Consider the following 19,200-nt stretch of genomic DNA (forward strand, 5'->3'; position numbering starts at 1 on the left):
GACGGAACGGAGATGAGTGGATGCCAGGGGCTGGCAGGCCTTGGGGGCTGGGTGTGACCACTTGTGGGCACCGGGGTTCCGTCTGGGGTGATAAAATGTTCTGGAACCAGGAAGAGGTGAAGGTTGCACAACACTGTGAAAATACTTAATGCCACCGAACTGTACACTTTTAAATAGTAAACAGTAAGTTTTATGTTATGCGTGTTTTGCCAAAATTACATAACAGAGAGGAAAAAGCTCACACGCTCTCAGGGAAGCCTCCTTTGCACCCAGTAGTGCAATCCATCCTGGAACCACACGGTGGACAGAGGACAAAGGAAAGCAACAGTGTAGCCCCCTGTGCCCTGCAGCTAGAGACAATGCCTAGGCCCCCCGCGTACTGTACTGCTCTGCTGAAAACCTCTCATTTTCCAGGGCCTCGGTGGGTCTCGCTCCAGGGCGGGGAGTTCGGCAGGGGGGCCTGGGGCCTCGGGAGGGCGGGAGGAGCCTGCTCAGGTCTGGGGCTGCTCCTAGGTGGTTTCTGAAACACCAGGGCAGAGCACTCAGGTCACACAGCAGCCCCTTTCCAGGGTGGAGGGGGGGGCCTGGAGGCCGCCCTGTCCTCACACTCGCCTGCCCCCGTGCACCCGGGGCCTTCACAAAAAAGGCCATTTGTTCCCTCTGTGGGTCACGACCTGGAGCTCTGGGCACAAGAAGCTGCACGTCAGCGGTGGGGCCCTGTGGGGCCAGGGGGACGAGAGCTGGAGGCCCCGCTAGTCACTTCCTCCTCTGTGAGACAGGATGGAAACAAGAGCCCCTCTGGGAGCTGGAATCAGAGTAAATGAGAGCAGGCAGGTAAACAGGGTTCAGGCGCCGCCCAGCCTCAGCCTCCCTGTCAGTGTTGGGCACGGGCGAGGGAGGAGTCGGCCCAGAGACAAGAGGAACCCACGTGGCTGCAGCCCCAACAGCGCAGGACCCATCCTCAGGGCCCTCGATGCTTGTTATCTCCGGTCCCTCACGGCCAACGCGGATGCCCCTCCCACTTCACAGAACGGGAAACTGAGGCACAGAGACAGGTCACTGAGCCAGGAAGGGAAGGACCCTGCTGTTCGGGCTCCAGTGAACACAGAGCTGGCTTCTGGAGGCGGATGTGAGGTCAGCACTACCTCACATGGCCTCCAGCCGCCTCCAGGGACATGACACAACCGAGGGGGGGACACAGCTTGCCTCTGTGACCCCACCGCAGTGGCTGCCGGCAAGCTCTGTGCCTCCCCTCCCAGACGCCCAGGTGTGCTGTTGCCAGGATCTACGGGGCCGCAGCCTGCGGACCCCGGAGGCGACAGAAGCTGTCCACTGACCCGTGTCCACAGCAGGAGCTGCACGGTTTCGGAGCTGTGCCTTGATGTCACCCTGGGGACACACTGTGGAGCCCGACAACGCAGCCCCTGAAGGGCCAAACTGAGACTCCAAGGAAAAGTGACCAATCTGAGAACGCCCGAAAGCAGAGCCTGCCCCTCCAGATGGCACCAGAGCACGTGGTTCAGGCCTGATGTGCCTCAACCTCCCCAGCACACGAGCTTCAGGACCTGGATGCCAATCGAGATGGGTCAGAGCCCCCAGAGACCCTCACCTTTCTTGGCTGTCTCCATCTCTTCTTCAGTCCAGCGAGAACTCTCATTCATCTCCATCGAAGCTAAAAAGGAAGACGGGGTGCATGGACAGCAGTCCGAGGGGCGGTCCAGCCTCCACACAACCCGCTGGGATGGAGGTGGTGTAATCAGCCCAGTTCACGGGCGGGGACACTGAGGTGGTCCAGGGCCTGGACTGTGAGAACGATCTCTGCATGCACTTGGTTGGGGAGAGGGTGACCTACCTGAAAGCATGGTGACCGCATGAAGGTCAGGGGAACAAGGGATGTGAGCTTTGGATGGGCAGGGACCTCATCTGAGCGTGGACTTGTCAGTATGAGTGATTCTTTGCCGTTAAACCCCTGGTTTTAACCCACTAGATGCCAGTAGTCCCCACTCAAACTGTGACAATCAAAAATGGTTTCAGACATGGCCAACTGTCCGCTGGGGCTTATAAGGTCTCTCACTGAGAATGCTACAGGGTGACTGCTATATTCTCCCCCAACTCCCCCTGGTCAGGATGAAGCTTTAGAAAGGGGGACATGGCTCCCCTTGACATCACACAGAGTTGGCCAGGCCTCTGCTGTGGCACGGTTTTTGGGTCTCTCCTCCAAGGTCCCCTAGATATGAGCCCAGGTCTTGCCCTGTAAATTGCTGAAGACCTCATGAAGAGGGCAGACATGAGGGACCGGCTTCATGGACTCAGTGCCTGGAACAGCACCAGGCCCGGAGTATGTGCTGGCAGAGGCCAGCTGACCAGTGGAGGGAAGTTCCAGCAGGAGGGAAATGAGAAGGAACAGCTCAAGCCGAGAGAGGGGAGATGGCCCCCACCCTCCCCCCAGGGCAGCCTCCCCCGAGAAGGAACAGCTCAAGCCGAGAGAGGGGAGATGGCCCCCACCCTCCCCCTAGGGCAGCCTCCCCCGAGAAGGAACAGCTCAAGCCGAGAGAGGGGAGAAGGCCCCCACTCCCTGCTGCCACAGCCTGCCAATCTGTGAGACCTCACGAACTTCCCCCTTCCTTCCCAAGGGATCCTCAGAGGGAAGCTATGAAGTCTGAGCTCAGGGTGGGGCTGCTGGAATAGCCCGCTGGAGGGCCCGGGGTGGTGTTTTACACCCAGCAGACTAGCCCCGACATCAGCCTGGGGCCCAAGAGGAGCTTCCCAGAAGTTAGGTCCACCACTGCATAGGCCTCTAGGCGCCAAGGGGCAGCCAGCGAGAGCCTACAGGATTCACATGAAATTTGTGGCCAACGGGGCTGGGCTTGAATCCCGGTTAACTCCCCGACTACGGAGGCAACATCTTTTCTCTAAACCTCAAACAGCCCATCTATGAAATGGGTACAAATTATCTCCCACAGGAAGAAGGGACAGGTGTCTGGCACGGACCCTGGGTGTGGGATAGGGGGCATCTGTGAGAACGAAACATCACCTCCATCAACTCCCACCCTGGGAAGGTACTCTGGTGGCTGGGGCCTCAGCCTGAGCACTCAAGGTCCGGGAGGGGGGCTCCCACAGAGGTGGGAAGGTGGGGCCCCCCAACAGCCAAAATGGTACAGATGACAGACACACGTTGGCTGCCCCCCTGTGGCTGAACTTGAGAACTGCTACTCAATCCATCTCTTCCCCCCACCACCCCCCACAACCTGAGGTGGAGGGGGATGAGGCTCAGAGCACCTGGGGGTGGATGTCCGCTGAGCAGGAGAAACTGAGGCCCCACATAAGTGAAGCACGAACCCAAAAGCCTACTGGGGCTGGGGGCAGGGTGGGGGGGCGGGTACAGTCTGTGCCCAGGTCCTTCTAAAAAGGGGTGGTGGCTACTCAGCGCCAACCACTACCTGGCGGAAACGGGGGCCAAGCACGTTCAGATCTTCTGATTAAAGAACAGAACCCAAACTGGCAATCAGGGTTTTTACGTGAACCCTCCCAGTTCCGGGACACCAGGGCTGACAGCCACTGAGCCCTTCCCACACCCCAGCAAGTACTGTGTAGATGAGGACGCACAGAGAGGTTTAGGAGCTCGTCCCAGGCCACCCAGTGAGTCCGGAAGCTAAAGCTGGGATTCAGAAGCCACCGTCCTCCCCGGCCCGAAACTCACCCAGCTCAGCGCTCTGCTGCGGGGTGACAGCCTCCTCGCTGTTGGCCTCATTGGCCATCGAGCGGGTGATGCGGCCTTTGCGTCTTCCCTGGCTGTTGGCAGTTTTGCGGCCTTTGGAGGCCACTGCCTCCTTCTCATCGTTGTCCTCCCCAGAGGTGTCGTCCGTCTTCTCCCTGAAGGCCAGAGAGAGAGACAGGGATGGCTTCGCCTGCGTCAGGAAACCAGACAGCTGCTGCAAGAGACCTGCTTTTCTTTAGCTCGAGGAGTGCTGGCTGCCAGGGGGTTTGTACCAGTCAGAGGCTGGGAGTCAGGGAAAGCTCGGGGTAAGGGCTGGTGGGCCGCAATCCGCAAGCCTTCTCCATGCACCAGACGAGGGGACGCGGCTACCGGCTCTCCGCAGTGCCCCTGTATTTGTGCAAACCTCAGCTTTATATTCTCCGAAGGAGGGCTGGGGTCCGGTAGGAAAACGGGAGAGCTACACACAGGCCGTCTGTAAGACCATCTCACACACCCAACAGGGAGCTGCTCTCTGCTACCCGTCCGCAAGACTACTGCACTAAGTGCATGGGGTGCAGGCGGGTACGACCTACAAGGCCACCTCACTCCCCAAAGCACAGAGGCTCAGCGGGGCTCTAGAAACGGCACTTGCTTTGCTGCCAGTTATTACCAAGGGCCCCTGTGCCTTGCAGCACACACAAAAGGGAAGTCTCCTGCTGGGCTTCTGCAGCTGAGCCAGGTGTGTGGGGGTGCATGTGACCTCCGTACCCAGGGCTGGGGCTTTCTCAGAAGCCGACTCAGGAGGGTTGACTGTGGGGCCGCTTGGATTTACCGCCCCCGCCTCCCATTCATCTTCCCGAAGGCCCTGCCTGGACGTCTGGGAGACAGGGGGTAACGAAGCCAGATGTTCCCTGAAGCCACATTCCTGAGCCTCTTCCAGGTACCTGGCACGAAGCCGTGCCCGCCCCCCCTCCGGCGTGAATCTCCAGCTGGCTGTGCTCGGCACCCGCCCCTGGCAGGCACGGGAGGCTGTGCCTTGATCTGCAAGAGCTCACGCTGACAGCGATAAATCTAAAGGTGAGGGCAGGGCCCGCCTGCATACCTAGTCCTTCCGCCAGCTTCTCTGATCCCCCTTCCCCCGCCTGGCATCTCGGGAGACTTGGCGGAGGAGGGGGAGGAGATGAGGAGGCAAAGAGCTCCAAAGTCATTGCCTAGATTTATTAGCTCAGGAGTAGAGCTCAAATGAGCTATCAGTCTCTGAGGTCTCCAGAGGGTTTGAGGAGGAAAGGGCGGGCGGGAGGAGAGGGGAGGGGGCCGGGCAGGCTTCCGGAAGGGGGGGCTGTCAGGTTCAGACGGAGCCGAAAACGCCTCCCTTCCCGGCAGGCAATCGGTAGATGCCAAACTGCTGTCCTCACAGCCTCAAGCGGAGTCGGGAGCAGCTCCGCACCACCTGGGGGGGCGAGGCTGGGCCCCAGCTGGGCGGCCCGGCGGCCTTACTTGCTCAGTTCCTCCTTGTCGTTCTCCACGTCCGGCTTCTCCTCCTCCTTCTCGGCCTCCTTGTCCTTCTCCTTCTCCTCCTTCTCCTCCTGGTTGCTCCGGGGCATCTGCTGTTGCTGCTGCTGCTGCTGGAGGGAGGGCAGGGGGAGGAGGAAAACAGTGAGACAGGTGAGTCTCCGCACCTGGGCTGAGCAAGCCCCAGCCACAGCCTGGGGTCCTGTAGCCCACGGGGTCTGGGGAGGCAGGAGTCCCAGGCAAGGTGTAGAAATCGGAAGCCTGGACTCAACTCCTGCGTCCTCCATTTGGTGGCTGTGTGACCTTAGATGAGGATCTTAACTTCTCTGTGCTGATTCTGCCCCTTGAAAGCAGGGCTTTTCAGCATGCCTACCCCTCAGCCCGGGGCCAGGAGGCGGAAATGAGAGCACCCTCACAGAACTGGAGTCTGGCGTGGGTGTTAAAGTGGGACTGACACCATCAACAGCACAGGGAGGGCCGCCGGTCGGCCTCTGGCCAGAGCAGACTGAGCACCAGGGAACCTGGGGACACATCCCTGACCAAGCTCAGGCCACCTCTCAGCCTGTCACCACATCTGCAGAATGGGCGGGCGGGAGGGGTGTCCTGGGCCCCGGGCCCATTTGAAGGTGCTTGCTGCCATGTCGAGGACCCACTCTTGCAACAGCTGGCTTGCTCTCCTCGCATCAAGGGGAAGCGAACCTCCACTTTAGGGGGAGATGAATGGGGCTCACAGCAAACCAGCCTCCTCCCGAAGGCTCTTATTTCATCTGCCCAGCGGCAAGGCACGTACGGGGCTGCCTGCCCCATCACCCTGGGCCGCTGAGCCTGCCCACGTCAGGACAGGAGAGAAAGTGAGGGCGGCCTGCTCCTTCCCGAGAGGTTGCCCGACTTCCTTTCTGCCCTGCCTGATTTCTTTTAAAACATACACTGATCCTCTCGGCCACCCCAAAGTCCTCCCTGCAGGCAACTGCCAAACCAGACCATCTTTCCGTGCCGATGAGCCAAGTGAAAGGAAAAGCCTTGCCACTGAAGAGCCCTGGGTGCATGGCAGGGGTATGGTCACACCGATCATCAGACAAGGAGAAAGAAACCATGCCAATGGATGGGGGGGCAGGCGGGGTGTCGCTCCCTCCCTGCGTCTTTCCTCCGCATCAGGAACACACGCCCGTCCGACTCCGACACCCAAGGCTGCCTCGGCCCGCGACCCCCTCCCTAGACCCTCTCGTGGGGCTGGAATTTAGGAAGCAGGGGGGTGGGCGTTCTGCGGATGCTGGGGCCCAGAGCGTGGTCTGCATGCTCGCAGGGAACCCTGCGCTCTCTGAAGCTGTGGCAGCAGCTGCCCTGGGCCCGCCTGGCTTGGCTCTGCCTCCCCGTCTCCAAGAACCCCCTCTATTCTGTAGGAGGAGGCAAGGGGCACGACGGCTGGACTTGGAGCAGCCCCTCCACCCCCACCATGTTGCTGCCAATTTCCGGTGGCTGGCCCTTAAGTAGCCTGTCCCTCACCCCCAGAACCCCTCAAACACTAAAGCATAAACTTTCCGCCACCTAGGAGCTATGGCCACCTCTCACACCCAAAAGGCGAAGTCTCTTTTGGAGCTGTCCGTCCCAGCAGTGGAAAGGGGGACAGAGAGGTTTCCTGGTTTGTTCCAACACAGCGTGCCCTCTGCACACTCACCTGACGAGGGCAAGGGGGGGTGAGCAGGGGTCAGGGACCTGGCTCCAGGGCAGGAGAGATAGCGTGGCTGATTGGGGAGGGGTCCCCTGCCCCATGGGCCACCTGGTGTGGCTACTGTCTCCACCTGTCAGATTTGCTGACTTCTACAACACCTGGGAGCCTGACGCCAGGCTTTCCAGGGGCTTTCCAACCACAAGAAGCTTGGCATCTTCCAACACCTGCCTTCAGCTACATCTGCACTCAGACCCCCCCGCCTAGGCAGCCTCACTCCAAATGTTTTCTTGCTGTCCCTCCCAACGGCCACATGGGCCCAACTCCAGGCCACCCTCCAGGAGGCACCTATCATCATTCCCTGGATCTAGCCTGGTGGGGCCTCAAAGCGCCCCGGGATCTCATCCTCCACAAAGCAGACCACTGCCCATCCCAGCACAGCCAGGAGGTGCAGCTCCCCACCCACGGGGGCCCAGCCCGCGCCAATGCCTCCTGACTAATAGGGGCAGAGGCCCAGGGGGGTCTGCATCTGTGCCACACTGAACTACATCCCTTCCTGTGGCCCTCCCCCCTCGGAATCCTGGAGAAACCCCACTAGGAAGATGCCAACACTCTCCGAGGGCTGACTACACGCCTGACACTGAGCTGCGCACATTCTGTCGACTGGCTCCTGGCCTTGTGAATCCCAAGCACAGTGAAGAAGACGAAAAACCAAGAGTAACAGTTGCTGGGGCTCCATCCACAAAGGCGGCCTGTCCCTGGCACCACACCAAACACCCTGCAAGTGCTACCCTGCTCCATGCCCTTAGCCAACCTGAGACAGGAAGGGTAGTGACCCACGTTCCCATCCTGCAGGGAGGCAAAGCCTCACGGTCTCAGAGGGAGGAGAGCTGATGGCCTGGTCCCGTGGTCCCCAAAGCCCTACTCAGAGTCTCTGACCAGAATCTGGGGCCTCGGGTGTGTGTGTGGCGGGGGGGTCTTTAGGCGTCCCTGCCCCTTCCTACCTAGCCCACCCTGTCCCCCGTTCAAGACTCCTCGAGCCCCCACCTGAGCCTGGGCTGACCCGTAACCACCCTGACCCCTGAATCATCATCCACATCACAGCACGAATAACAAAAATCGCTCTAAGTGCCAGGCCCCAGGCACTGTTCTATGAACTGCAATCACCTCCTTTACCAACCCCTTCATTCTCCCACTTTACAGAAGAAGAAACTGAGGCACAGAGACGTCGAGTGACAAACCCGGTCAACGGCAGTGAGCCCCGGCTACGCCCAGCCTCCTCTCCTGCCATCTCCGCCTGCCCCGGCGGGCCCCTCACTCCTCAGCTGGTGCTCTGAGCCAGATCCCCCCGACCTGTGCCCACCTCGCGGGGAGGCTCAGAGGAGTCCCCGTCAGCACTAGAGCCTGGTCACTATTCCCGTCCCTTCCCGCCCAGTGTGCAAGCCCGGTGCCAGGCACCCGTGCCCCCGCCCGGACACTCTCCCAAGCCCTAAGCGCACGGGTGGGGAGGAGGGGCAGCGGAGCAACACCGCCGTGGAGCCGTGGCACAGAGCCCCCAGATGGGCTCACGGTGCCCTGTGACCTGACCGCCATCTCCCTTGGGTGAGGTGTCCCGGCACGCCGAGCTGAGTGGCACTGGTGCAGGGGACAGAGGGAGGAACCCCAGGCCCATCCTGGCCTGAAACACGTTTTCCAGGGACAGAGGCTCGTCGGGCACAATAATGACCATCTGTCTAGCCTCCTGCTGCATGCAGGAGATCAACGGGCCGATTTAGGAGCGCTCCATTCACTCCAGATTTACGGGGCGAGACGGGATCCCAACTCACAGGCCCCCGCAGCCAGGTCAGTCTCCGAAAGCCTTCGATGGTCTAGGACAGCAAAGAGGAGGACGAACACCCACTACGGCTCCCCGTCTGGACCTCAGGCCATCCACGGCTGTGGAACCGCACTTGCTGGCTTTCACGGGCGATTCAGAGCCAAGGTTCCCACTGCCTGATGGCCGCACACACAGGTCACCTGGGGAGCTCTGGGAAGTCCTGACGCTAGGGCCACGCCCACACCAATCACAAATCCCCAGGTTATTCTGATGGGTAACCAGGCTTGAGAACTCGTGCTTTAGACAAGGAGCTGACAAACTTTTGCTGTAAGAGGTTAGCTCTGTACGGCCACAGGTCCACTGGTTTCTGTCACAACTGCTCAACTCGACGCGGTTTGTAACTTGAAAGCAACCAAAATGTAAACCAACAGGCATGGCTCTGTGCCAATAAAGCTTTATTTACAAAATAGGCAGTGGGCCAGATTTGGCCTGAGGAGCCATAATGTGCCCACCCCTGCCCCAGACTAGCGCTGCTCAATCTAGACAGTGCCCGAATCAGCTGGGGATAGTGGGAAAATGCAGATTCCGTGTGTCTGGGGTGGGCCTGAGCCTCTGCATTTCTAGGCAGCTTCCTGGGGAGGCTGATGCTGCTAGTTCCCGGATCACACTGAGGAATGAGGCTTTCAGGGATCCTTCTTTCACAAAACACACCAGGACCCTTGCCACTGGTAGCAGGTGACACCTGTGGACCCGGGGATAGATCCGGAGGCCAAACTCCATCTCAAACGACTGTGCAGCTCATGAGGAAGGGGCTACCTCTGCTTTTCAGACACGTCAATGGTCAGGCTCACGATGGGCTTCATGCCCAGTACTCAGTTGGGAACGTCCCTCCCAAACCACAGCACGGCTTTGCAGAAAACCTGACCGGATCTACGGTTAGCCAGAGCCATCAGTTCTGATCCCTGAGGGACCCCTGCTTCCGGAGCGCTGAGTGCAGGACAGGCAAGCGGCAACGGAGCCTGCACTGTGCTGAGCCCCAGGCCAGGGCTGCACGGAAAACTGCACGGATAAAAACACATCCAGACGAAGGCTTCTCCTCGTTCTCCCTGTGAGTTAACGGAATCCTCCCAACAGGCCCGGGACTACCTCTGTTCTATAGAACAGGACACAAGGCCATGGAGAAGTCCGGGAGCTCGCCCCAGGTTGCACGGCATTTCCTAGCAAGATCCTACGGGCAGGTGCTGTGCCTGCTACCCGGGGCCGGGAGGTCACGGGCTCCCCCCGTTCAAGCCAAACCATGCCACCACCTGTGCGTTCCCCCCACACTCATGCTCTGAGCCCACCAGGGGGACACCACGCCACCAAAAATGCGGTCCCCAGCCTTCCGGAGCTGGCGCCTCAGCTCACAGTGACCAGGAACTCTGCCAGGGCAGAAGGAGGCTCAGTGCCGAGGAGACTTCAAAAGGCCCAGCACGCAGCAGATGTGGTGGCAGTTCTGCCTGCCCCACGGGGACAGGGAAGGAGGCCTCTGAGTGGAGTCTCCAAAGGCTTTCGGTTCACAAGGATGAGAGGGGACACTGCAGGGAGAGGACCTGCCTGGGCAAAGGCACGGCGACGTGAACACAAGCACCGTCCCTACTGCGCGACATACTGGACACGGCTGCCGAGCCTGGCCACCTTTCACCCCACGCTCAGACACACGGCGCGCACCTTGGCGGTAGTGGACAACCGCTAAAGGCTCCCGTCAGCGGCGGGGGGGGGGGGGCCGGGGATGACGTCTTCCGCCCCATGTTGAAGGGCAGCTCGGCAGGGATTTAATCCTCAGATGACAGGTCCTCAGAAACGTGCCGTGAGAGCTTCCCCGCGACCCACAGCGCTGCCCGCAGCACCATCTCAGCTGCTCGTTCAACAAGCCCTTCACTGAGTAGAGACCATGCGCCCCCAGTGAGCAAACCCCGAGAGGGGTTCTGTCCTCATGACACCTGCCGTCTCTTGTCAGTGGGGACGAGGGGGCCCGGAGCCCAAGGCAGGGGGGAGAACTGGGGCCAGGGGTCAGGGGCAAGACACAACAGAGTTTTCTGGTCCTGGTGGCCCCCACCTGACCCTCGGCCCCCTACCCTCCTCATCCAGTCCGTCTGTCCCTCCTGGAGAAACATAGACAGGGGATGCCCCCTGAGTCCAGACAGGGGCAAGACACAACAGAGTTTTCTGGTCCTGGTGGCCCCCACCTGACCCTCGGCCCCCTACCCTCCTCATCCAGTCCGTCTGTCCCTCCTGGAGAAACATAGACAGGGGATGCCCCCTGAGTCCAGACAGAGGTGTGCTGGAACTGGCTCAGATCAGCTCAAGAGAGCAGACTTCAACTTTCAAGGATTTTGCAGGAAAGCTGTTGAACACAGCCATTACTAAAAACGAACTACATAACCTTACGGTTAAAGAACTTAGGATAAAAACAAAGGTAACAAGTACTCAAAATGCATCACTTCCCAATTATTTGACTACATAAATCCGTTATCTATGCTCTTGAGGTTATTTACATCAACTGCATCCACACAGCGGAAGTGGGATAGGGTACGGCGCTGGGCACGCCCCCTCCCAGCTCCACCTTTGGTGACGTCACGTAGGTAGCTTAGATCGGGCACGGTGGGAGTATTTATACCACGGCAACTGTTACGTGCTACAAATCGGGGCCTCGCCCCCACAAGGCTGGTTGCTAAACACTCCCCAGCACTCCCCTGCAAACAGATGTGCCAACAAAACCCGAGTAGCGTTTAACACACACACACCCATGACGTCTGTTCTGCCTGCAGGGAGATGTGTGGTTGTGGCAGCCAATGCTCTGGTTTGAAATTGTCGATCAGATCCTGTCCTGCAGCTGGGAACAAAATCGGTGGTCTGACAGACCACAAGGCCATGGGATTTTTTTTTTTTTTTTTAATTTTATTTATTTGTTTGAGAGAGAGAGAATGAGAGACAGAGAGCATGAGAGGGAGGAGGGCCAGAAAGAGAAGCAGACTCCCTGCCAAGCAGGGAGCCCGATGCGGGACTCGATCCTGTGACTCCAGGATCATGACCTGAGCCGAAGGCAGTCGCTTAACCAACTGAGCCACCCAGGCGCCCCAAGGCCATGGGATTTAGCCCCGGCCTGCCCCTGCTCACTTCACCCACTTCCCTTGGGGCCGCTCCCCCTTGCCTCCTGGAAGATGCCACATTCACTCCTACCTCAGGGCCTTTGCACTCACTGCCTGGGATTCTCCCTCCAACTCTGCCTGGCTGGTTCCTTGTTATCCCTCAAGTTTGAGCCCAAATGACACCTTCTCAGAGAAGCCTTCGAGGTCAGCTCCCTAAAAGCTGCCCTCCCTCACATCAGCTGTCTCCCGACATTCTGCAGCCCTTCCTGCCACCTCAAATAATCACGCTAATTTACTTGTGCACTGCCCACCTCCCACACGGACCTGTCCGCTCTGGGGACCTCGTTTGTCGTGTTCACTGTGGAATCACCTAGAATGGGGACAATGTGAAGTCATGACACAAAGGTCTCCAACATGGCCACCACCCACCCAGGATGCCCCTTGAGCAGTCAAGCCCAAGGGGGCCCCTCCTGCCTGACCCACGCTGGCACAGACCCACACAAATGCTGCCCTTCTGGTAACTACTTCCCGACTCCTGGCAGCCCAGCTTGAGATGCCCGGATGTGGGGTCTGTCAGCCCCCCACCTCTCACCCCCCTGGGGTCCAAATGCTCCACACTCACATTTTCTGGGCTGGGCTCACATTTTCCATGTCCTTCTATGCCTTTGATGTGGTCTGCCTCGAACAGGGCTGGCAGAGAGCCAGGTCCCCCCCTGCCCCCACATCACGGCCCGTGAGAAGGCCATGTTTGTCTTCTCCCAAAACGGCAGCCCAGCTTGCTCGCTCCCTGGGGTATGGCCTCTCCTGGGAAGGAGACCACCCACCCTCCTGAGAACAGTGGTCCCTGGAATATGTCTGGGGGGCTACCGGCCCAGAGGGGCCTCCCACAGGTCTCTCGCCTCCTGGGCAGGAATTAGGGACATCTGCTCACTGAAGTGATCCAGACAGTCTGGCTCAGCCCGGCTTGCCCCCAGCAACGCAGAAGCATCACCTCCTACAGGCCTGGGCCGCCCAGGAAAGTCGGATAGACCCTCAGGCTGGAGGCCCATCTGGGCTCTGGGCCATGTTCAGGACACGCACACCCACGCTTACCCAGCAGGCCGAGAGAAACACAGCCCCATCCGGGGTCAGTGTGGCCATATCTGGCCTGCCCCACGTCCCTGCCAGACTGCACTGGGGGGAGACCTCAAGTGATTTCATCAGCCCAAGGAGGGGCAGCCAGGCCCTGGGAGCCAGCCCCGACTGCACAGGAGCTGCCCCTCCCCGCGTGGACTGCGCTTGGCTGGGCCTGTCCTGGAATGGCCTTCCAGGTCACGCTGTCCCCCCGTGAGAGCTGCCCCAGGCACGGGAGCCTCCGGAGTGCCTCAGCAACCGGAACAAGGTCACCTGTCCCTTGGCAAGGAGCTGGAAGAGGAGGCTCAGAGGAGCAGGAAGAAGGATCAGGGAGAGGAAGAAAAAGGGGGAGGAAGGTAGAGATGGAGGGAGAAAGGTGTGGGTGTGGGGAGGGGAGAGGGACACGGATGCAGGCACAGGGGGAAAGAGAGATACAGAGATTCACACATGGGGAAAGAGGGAGACAGGACACAAAGAGCGAGGAAAGAGAGCAAGAGAGGGAGATCAACCCAGAAAACACAGGAGCCTGGGGTCAGTGAGTGGTCAGCGGTGGGAGCTGGACTGGGCCACAGAGAAGAGCCACAGAGCACAAGGACGTGCAGGCCAGAGGGCAGGAGGGGAAGTGGGGTCCCCTGCATATCCCCCTCAGACGCCCAGGGACAGGCCAGAAGGCTGAGTCCCAGCTGCCCAGGGGAGCACTTGCCCCCGGGGACACACCCCCTCCACGGCACGGTCCCCCCCCTTCGCCTGGAGGGCCACCATGGCCCCTCAGTCACAGCCACAGCCGGGATGGGCCCTGCTGCCTGGCCCAAATCCACCTCACACTCTCAGCTCCCCGACAGCCTGCATAGTTAGGCCGACTACTGACCACAGCATTCCTGGGCTCTGGTTCTGCAATTAGCTGGGATAATTCGGCCCCTCTGTCCATGAATCATGAACTATAAACCACTGTACCGTCATCTGCCTCAGCCCATGATTCACCTCATAGAGAGGATGCTCGGGCTTGGGCCCAGCCCCCAAGCATGCCTGCCACTCAGAGGTGGGTCTCATGGGCCAGGGTCCAGGAGCCGGGGACTCAGCTCCCACCTGCCAAAGCTTAGGTGTGTGGGCTCCATCGGGGGTGGGCGTGAAGGGGCTGGCATTCCAAAAGTCTATGGCTTGGCCTGCATCTCCCTCCGTCAGAATATGGAGAAGTTTCTGGAAGGTGGATGGCACCCTCTGTTAAACACAGAAGTGATCCTGGTGCCCCAACAACCAGCGCACATGCCTGGCCTCCAGGGCTGAGCACCCACGCCGTGGATGCCAGGTGGACCTCACCTCTCTCGGGGCAGCCATCTAAGGGTCTAAGCCCAGAGACACCCAATGACTGCTGCTTTTCATCAAGGAGTTTTACATTCCACTTTTGCAACCACCCATGCTTTCAAACGTGACCATCAACATGGTAAACAAATGGCTTGCACAGGGCGAGTGATGAGGGTGTGACAGGACAGGGTGTCACCTGAGCAGACGCAGTGACGTCTTGCTTCACACGCTGTGGTTAAGCATTTGAGAAGGTCATGACCACTGGGAAGCATAGTTTGCAAATAGTAAAATGCACAGGGTTAGTCCCCCGGAGGGACTGGCCAGGTCCCTTCTGGAAGCTGCTTGCTGCCCCCGCTGCCGCGAGCGCCCCCCAGCGGTCCATGCATGGCTTGTGGACTGAGACCTGGCCCTGTCCTCCCAGCGCAGGACACCTCAGAAGGGCCATTTCCGCTCATCTCCCCTTCGGGGTCATCTCCTCCTGCCCCCATCTGCCGGTGAGCCTGCACCATGCCTCAACTTCCCCTTCTGCCACCCTGCTCCCTCCCCCGCCCCTCCCACTCCCCCCCACCAGGAAACCTCCCACAGGCTGAGGTTCTGAGTGGTCCAGACCAGCAGCCAGTACTGCTGGAAGCCTGTTAGAGATGCGGGCTCTCAGGCCCCATGGAGGGGCCCGGCCCAGCAGTTTGACTTTTGACAAGCCCTCCTGGTGGCAGCTGGGAGACCCCCAGCTGGACGCCAGCTCTGTCTCAGGTGCGTGACTCAGCCTGGAACCCCAGAAGGGGACAGCCTGGGGACATTGACTGCAGCAGGAGCAGGCGGTGGTGTGCCCTACGTTCTGGGAAGAGTAACCCCCCGCCACCAGCGCCGTGGGGTCCCCTCCTCCCCAGACGCGGGGATTTGAGCCCAGGACCCACTGAGACAGGAATGGTGAGGAGACGGGCACGGGCGAAGACATCAGGGCCATCCCCCGTCCCCAGGCCTGGGCTAGGAGCCGGCCAACTCAGAAAATGCACCTTCTACGAGGTGGCAGGTGGGACCGCCCAGCCGAGAGAAGGGTCATCAAACCCACTCCCCAACACCTCGAAGCACCCCTCACACCCATCTCAGGGCTCTTAATCAGGACAGTCTGTGAGGTGTCAAGACAGCCATGCTCGGCTGATGCCTTTGCTCTAGCTTCCTGAAAGATCACGGTCTGATCTGGCTCCAAAGGCAGAACTTTTAGTCCTGACATGCAGGAAGCACTCCATACATGCCCTCAGATGAACACACAATCCTGGGCATCTGACACCTGGTGGGGAGGGCCCATCAAGGGGCACCTGTTGGGCTGAGAAGCTGAGAGGCCCCTCATGGCCCACCTTAGCCACGGTGTGGCCCCAAGCCACGGGAATCACAGACAGGCACCATAGCCTCTGCAGCCACTGGCCACCTGGAAGAGGGCGGGGACATGCATGGGGCTGGGGGAGCGAAGAGAGACTGCAAGACAGCCAGAGAGGGGGAGACAGCCCTCCATGTCTCCCAGAGCAGAGGAGAACTAAAAGAGATGGGAAGAGTTTCCAGCTGCAGGCTCCCAGAAGCCAGGTGCACGTGGGGCCAGGAATAGATTCCCAGTGAGTGGAGATGGAGACCCAGACGGGGCTGGGGGCGTGATGCAGATGGGGGCTCAGTGGGGCACGTCCCACCCACAGCGAGGTCCATCTGCTTCCTGATGCAGCAGGGCCCACACAGACCGAGGAACACAGGCCCTACAAGGTCAGTGAGGGACAGCTTCCAAAAGACGAGCCACATGGCCAAAAGGTGGCAAATGGGATCACCAGGGTCTCCCCTTGGGCTCCAACGGCAGATTGTGCTGGGTTCGAATCCTGAATATGCCACGAAGAGCAGGTTCCTCACCTCCCAGCACCTATAAAGCGGGCATGATGGCGGTACGTCCCCCCCATAAAGTTCTGAGTGAAAACGCACCCACCCCTCGCACCAGTCCTGGGGCTGAGTGAATGGCCAGCAGCATCACTATCCCATCACGCCGCAAGGCCAGTGCCTGGCAATTCTGACAAGGCTCCCCTGTCTCGCTGGCCTCCCAGCGTCTCCCCAACAGATACTGGCTGAAGACGACCTACGTCTTCCTCCAAAACTAAAGGGACCCAGGAAGGTGGGGCAAGCCTGACTTGCCTCCCACGCCAGGCTGCGGGAAACCCTGCTCTCCTCCTTTATAAAACCATGCCAGGCTGCGGGAACCCCTGCTCGGGAACCCCTGCTCTCCTCACTGCGACATGTATCAGCAGGATCACGGCCTTTATAAAACCAAGCAGAAATAAGGAAGCTCAGGCCCCACCAGTAATTGCACCTCAGATTAATGAGAGGGGCCGAGGGACCTGTGTCTGCCATTTATTTCACTGTCACAGGGCAGAGAAAAGACTTACAGCCCGAGTCAACACTCGGGTTGACCCGTTTATTCCATGTTTGTGAACAGGGCCGGTGGGCAGTGGTGAGGGCGGTGGGTCTGCCTGGCACAGAAGCCCTTCCAGGACGTGTGTGTGCATCTCTGTCGCTGGCACACTGGCAGCCCTGGCTGATGAGAGGGAGGGGAGGGCCACCACGCCGTGTCCCAGCTCCCAGGAGACAGGGGCCTCCCGCCCTGCTTCCTCCCATCTTTCTGCGAGAGGCAGAACACAGAGGCATCCTTTCTCCATCCTGGGAGCCCCAGCCTGAGGCACCGGCCTGAGCAGAGAGCAAAACCTCACCGGAGAAGCAGTGCAGACACTATGGCTAATCCAAGATGACGCAGACAAAAAGAGGAAACCGATGTTTCTCCTCTGCTATACAATATTCCAGGGCTCCCCAGCGCCCCGGCCTTGCATGGTCTGGCCTCTGCCCCCAAGTCACACACAATCCCCTCTTTACCTCCACCACCCAAGCCTTACCATTCTCGAATCCAGAGGTCTTACACTGGGGGCCGAGGACAGATGGACAGCAAATACGATTAAGAGCACACTTACCACGGTGAGCACTGAGTAACGCATCGAATTGCTGAATCACTCCATTGCACACCTGAAACTAACATGTTAACTACACTGGCATTATAATTAAAAACTTAATTTAAAAAGAAAAAGGGCAAACAGGAGTTGTTTGGCCTATACAGTCAATGCCTTGTTGTTGTTTTTCATGCAACCTAAGATGGAAAACTCAGGCAATTCCAGATAAATCCAGATTTCCAGCTCATCCTCAAAAATCGGCTCTGGCAGGACGAGGACCCTTGGCCAAACGTCAGCGGGGTGGACCCAGGTCACGAGCTAAGCCGGCTACAGGCCTCACCACTCCCTGCTGCCTCTCACGGAAGCTGAGGTCAAGTGTGAGCTGCCATGTACCCTCACATTTGTACTTCTGTCTTCCACAGAGTAGAGAAACGACGCTAGTCACTCATCAAACATGAGCAGAAGATTTGTCTCCAATCCTTCATTCATTTAACACCCTGGAAGCTGTTAAGACCCCTGCTCCAAAGACTCTAAAGGCACTATGCTCTCTCATACCCCAGTGCCTTTGTACCTGCTGCTCCCTCTGCTGGGGACACCCTCACTTCTGTTCTTGTCCATTGAGGAGTCCATTTTTGAGGGCCCCGACTCTATGGAGACTCTCAGACCGCTGGCATGCTATCTGGGAACCACCTATGTACTCTGGTCTATACAACCAGTGAGGAGCTCCCTGTGCCCACACACAAATATCCGATAAACAGAATTAACACCACAGAATAAAAGGCATGGCAGCCGAGACCAAAGATGAAGGACGCTGACACCCTCAACCCTCCCATCCGGGACTCGTCTGAGGATACCCCCCCTCACTAAATGACCTCAACACACACAAGTCCTCATCTCCCTCCATGCAAACATGGCTCTCCCCATCTGTCAGAACTCTTTCTTCTCCAGATTCCCCAGCCCAGCCACCTGGAGGGGCCTCATGAGCCCACCCACAGTGACCCCAAAGAAGCAAGGGGGCGAGTGAGGGCACACACACTGGGAAGACTAGCAGGAAAACTGGCACATAGTAGGTGCTCAAGAGATCTCTGATGACGGTTTTTAAATAAACCTAAAGGCCTTTAGCTCCCCTCCTATTTTGCCACAGTCCCCACCACTCCCTACTGCCTTTCATGCCTCAGCATATTTATGCTCCCTGCCTGGAATTTATTTGAGTTTGTGCTTCTCAGTCTAGAAAATTCCTGACTGCACTTCCATTTCTAAAACACCACAGCTGGGGGGTGGGAAGGATGGGGTGGCTGGGTGATGGACACTGGGGAGGGTATGTGTTATGGTGAGCGCTGTGAGTTGTATAAGACTGATGAATCACAGACCTGTACCCCTGAAACAAATAATACATCATATGTTAATAAAAATACATAAATAAAAATAAATAAAATAAAACAAAACAGCACAGCTGGGTCTTTGGAATTAAATAGCTTCAAGCCAGTAAGACTTGCTTTTACACATCTGTTAGATGGGCAATCAGGCTGGTCAACCGTGGCCACACAATGCTCAAGGAAAACCCTATCCACAAACCAGACACAGCCACCCTTCAACGCCCCAGCCAAGGAGAACCAACACTCAGTCCCAACCATTTATGCCTGAGTGCAGTGAGGGGTTACTTATTCTCCTCTCAACAAATTTGCTCCCTTAATTACATGTAGCTTAGCCAACAGGAAAGTGGGTCCACAGTGTAGAAGCACAATTCCCAGAAGGCAAGAGAGGAGAAGGAGGATGCCGGTTAAGAACCCATCTGTGGGACTCGACTGCAAAGTGCCTCACGGTGGGCACCAGGACCCCACTGGGGATGGCTGAGGGCGATGCCTCAGGACCCTGCCCTGGCCAGCCTGGGGAAGGGAAGACGCCAACGTCAGGGAGAAAAACCACAGGACCTTCTCATCCCAGGTCCCGCCACTCCTGGCCTGCAACACTCTCCCCTGGGCGCCCCAGGCCAA

At 58.7% G+C, this 19,200-nt stretch overlaps 1 protein-coding gene across 1 annotated transcript in view; it reads right to left on the reverse strand.

The window, feature by feature from the left end:
• The window catches only part of NCOR2 (nuclear receptor corepressor 2), a 164,559-nt gene that overhangs the window by 59,539 nt on the left and 85,820 nt on the right, over positions 1 to 19,200 (reverse strand). Inside the window, exons 15-17 of the mRNA XM_081800960.1 lie at positions 5,195 to 5,322; positions 3,701 to 3,873; positions 1,610 to 1,672 (exon numbers count right to left, since the gene is read on the reverse strand). Coding sequence (XP_081657086.1) covers positions 1,610 to 1,672; positions 3,701 to 3,873; positions 5,195 to 5,322 — 364 coding nt within the window. The remainder of the gene's footprint in view (positions 1 to 1,609; positions 1,673 to 3,700; positions 3,874 to 5,194; positions 5,323 to 19,200) is intronic.

The sequence above is a fragment of the Leptonychotes weddellii genome, chromosome 13, assembly GCF_054177405.1.
Source record: "Leptonychotes weddellii isolate Sample4059 chromosome 13, ASM5417740v2, whole genome shotgun sequence".
In the NCBI taxonomy this organism is placed as follows: domain Eukaryota; kingdom Metazoa; phylum Chordata; class Mammalia; order Carnivora; family Phocidae; genus Leptonychotes; species Leptonychotes weddellii.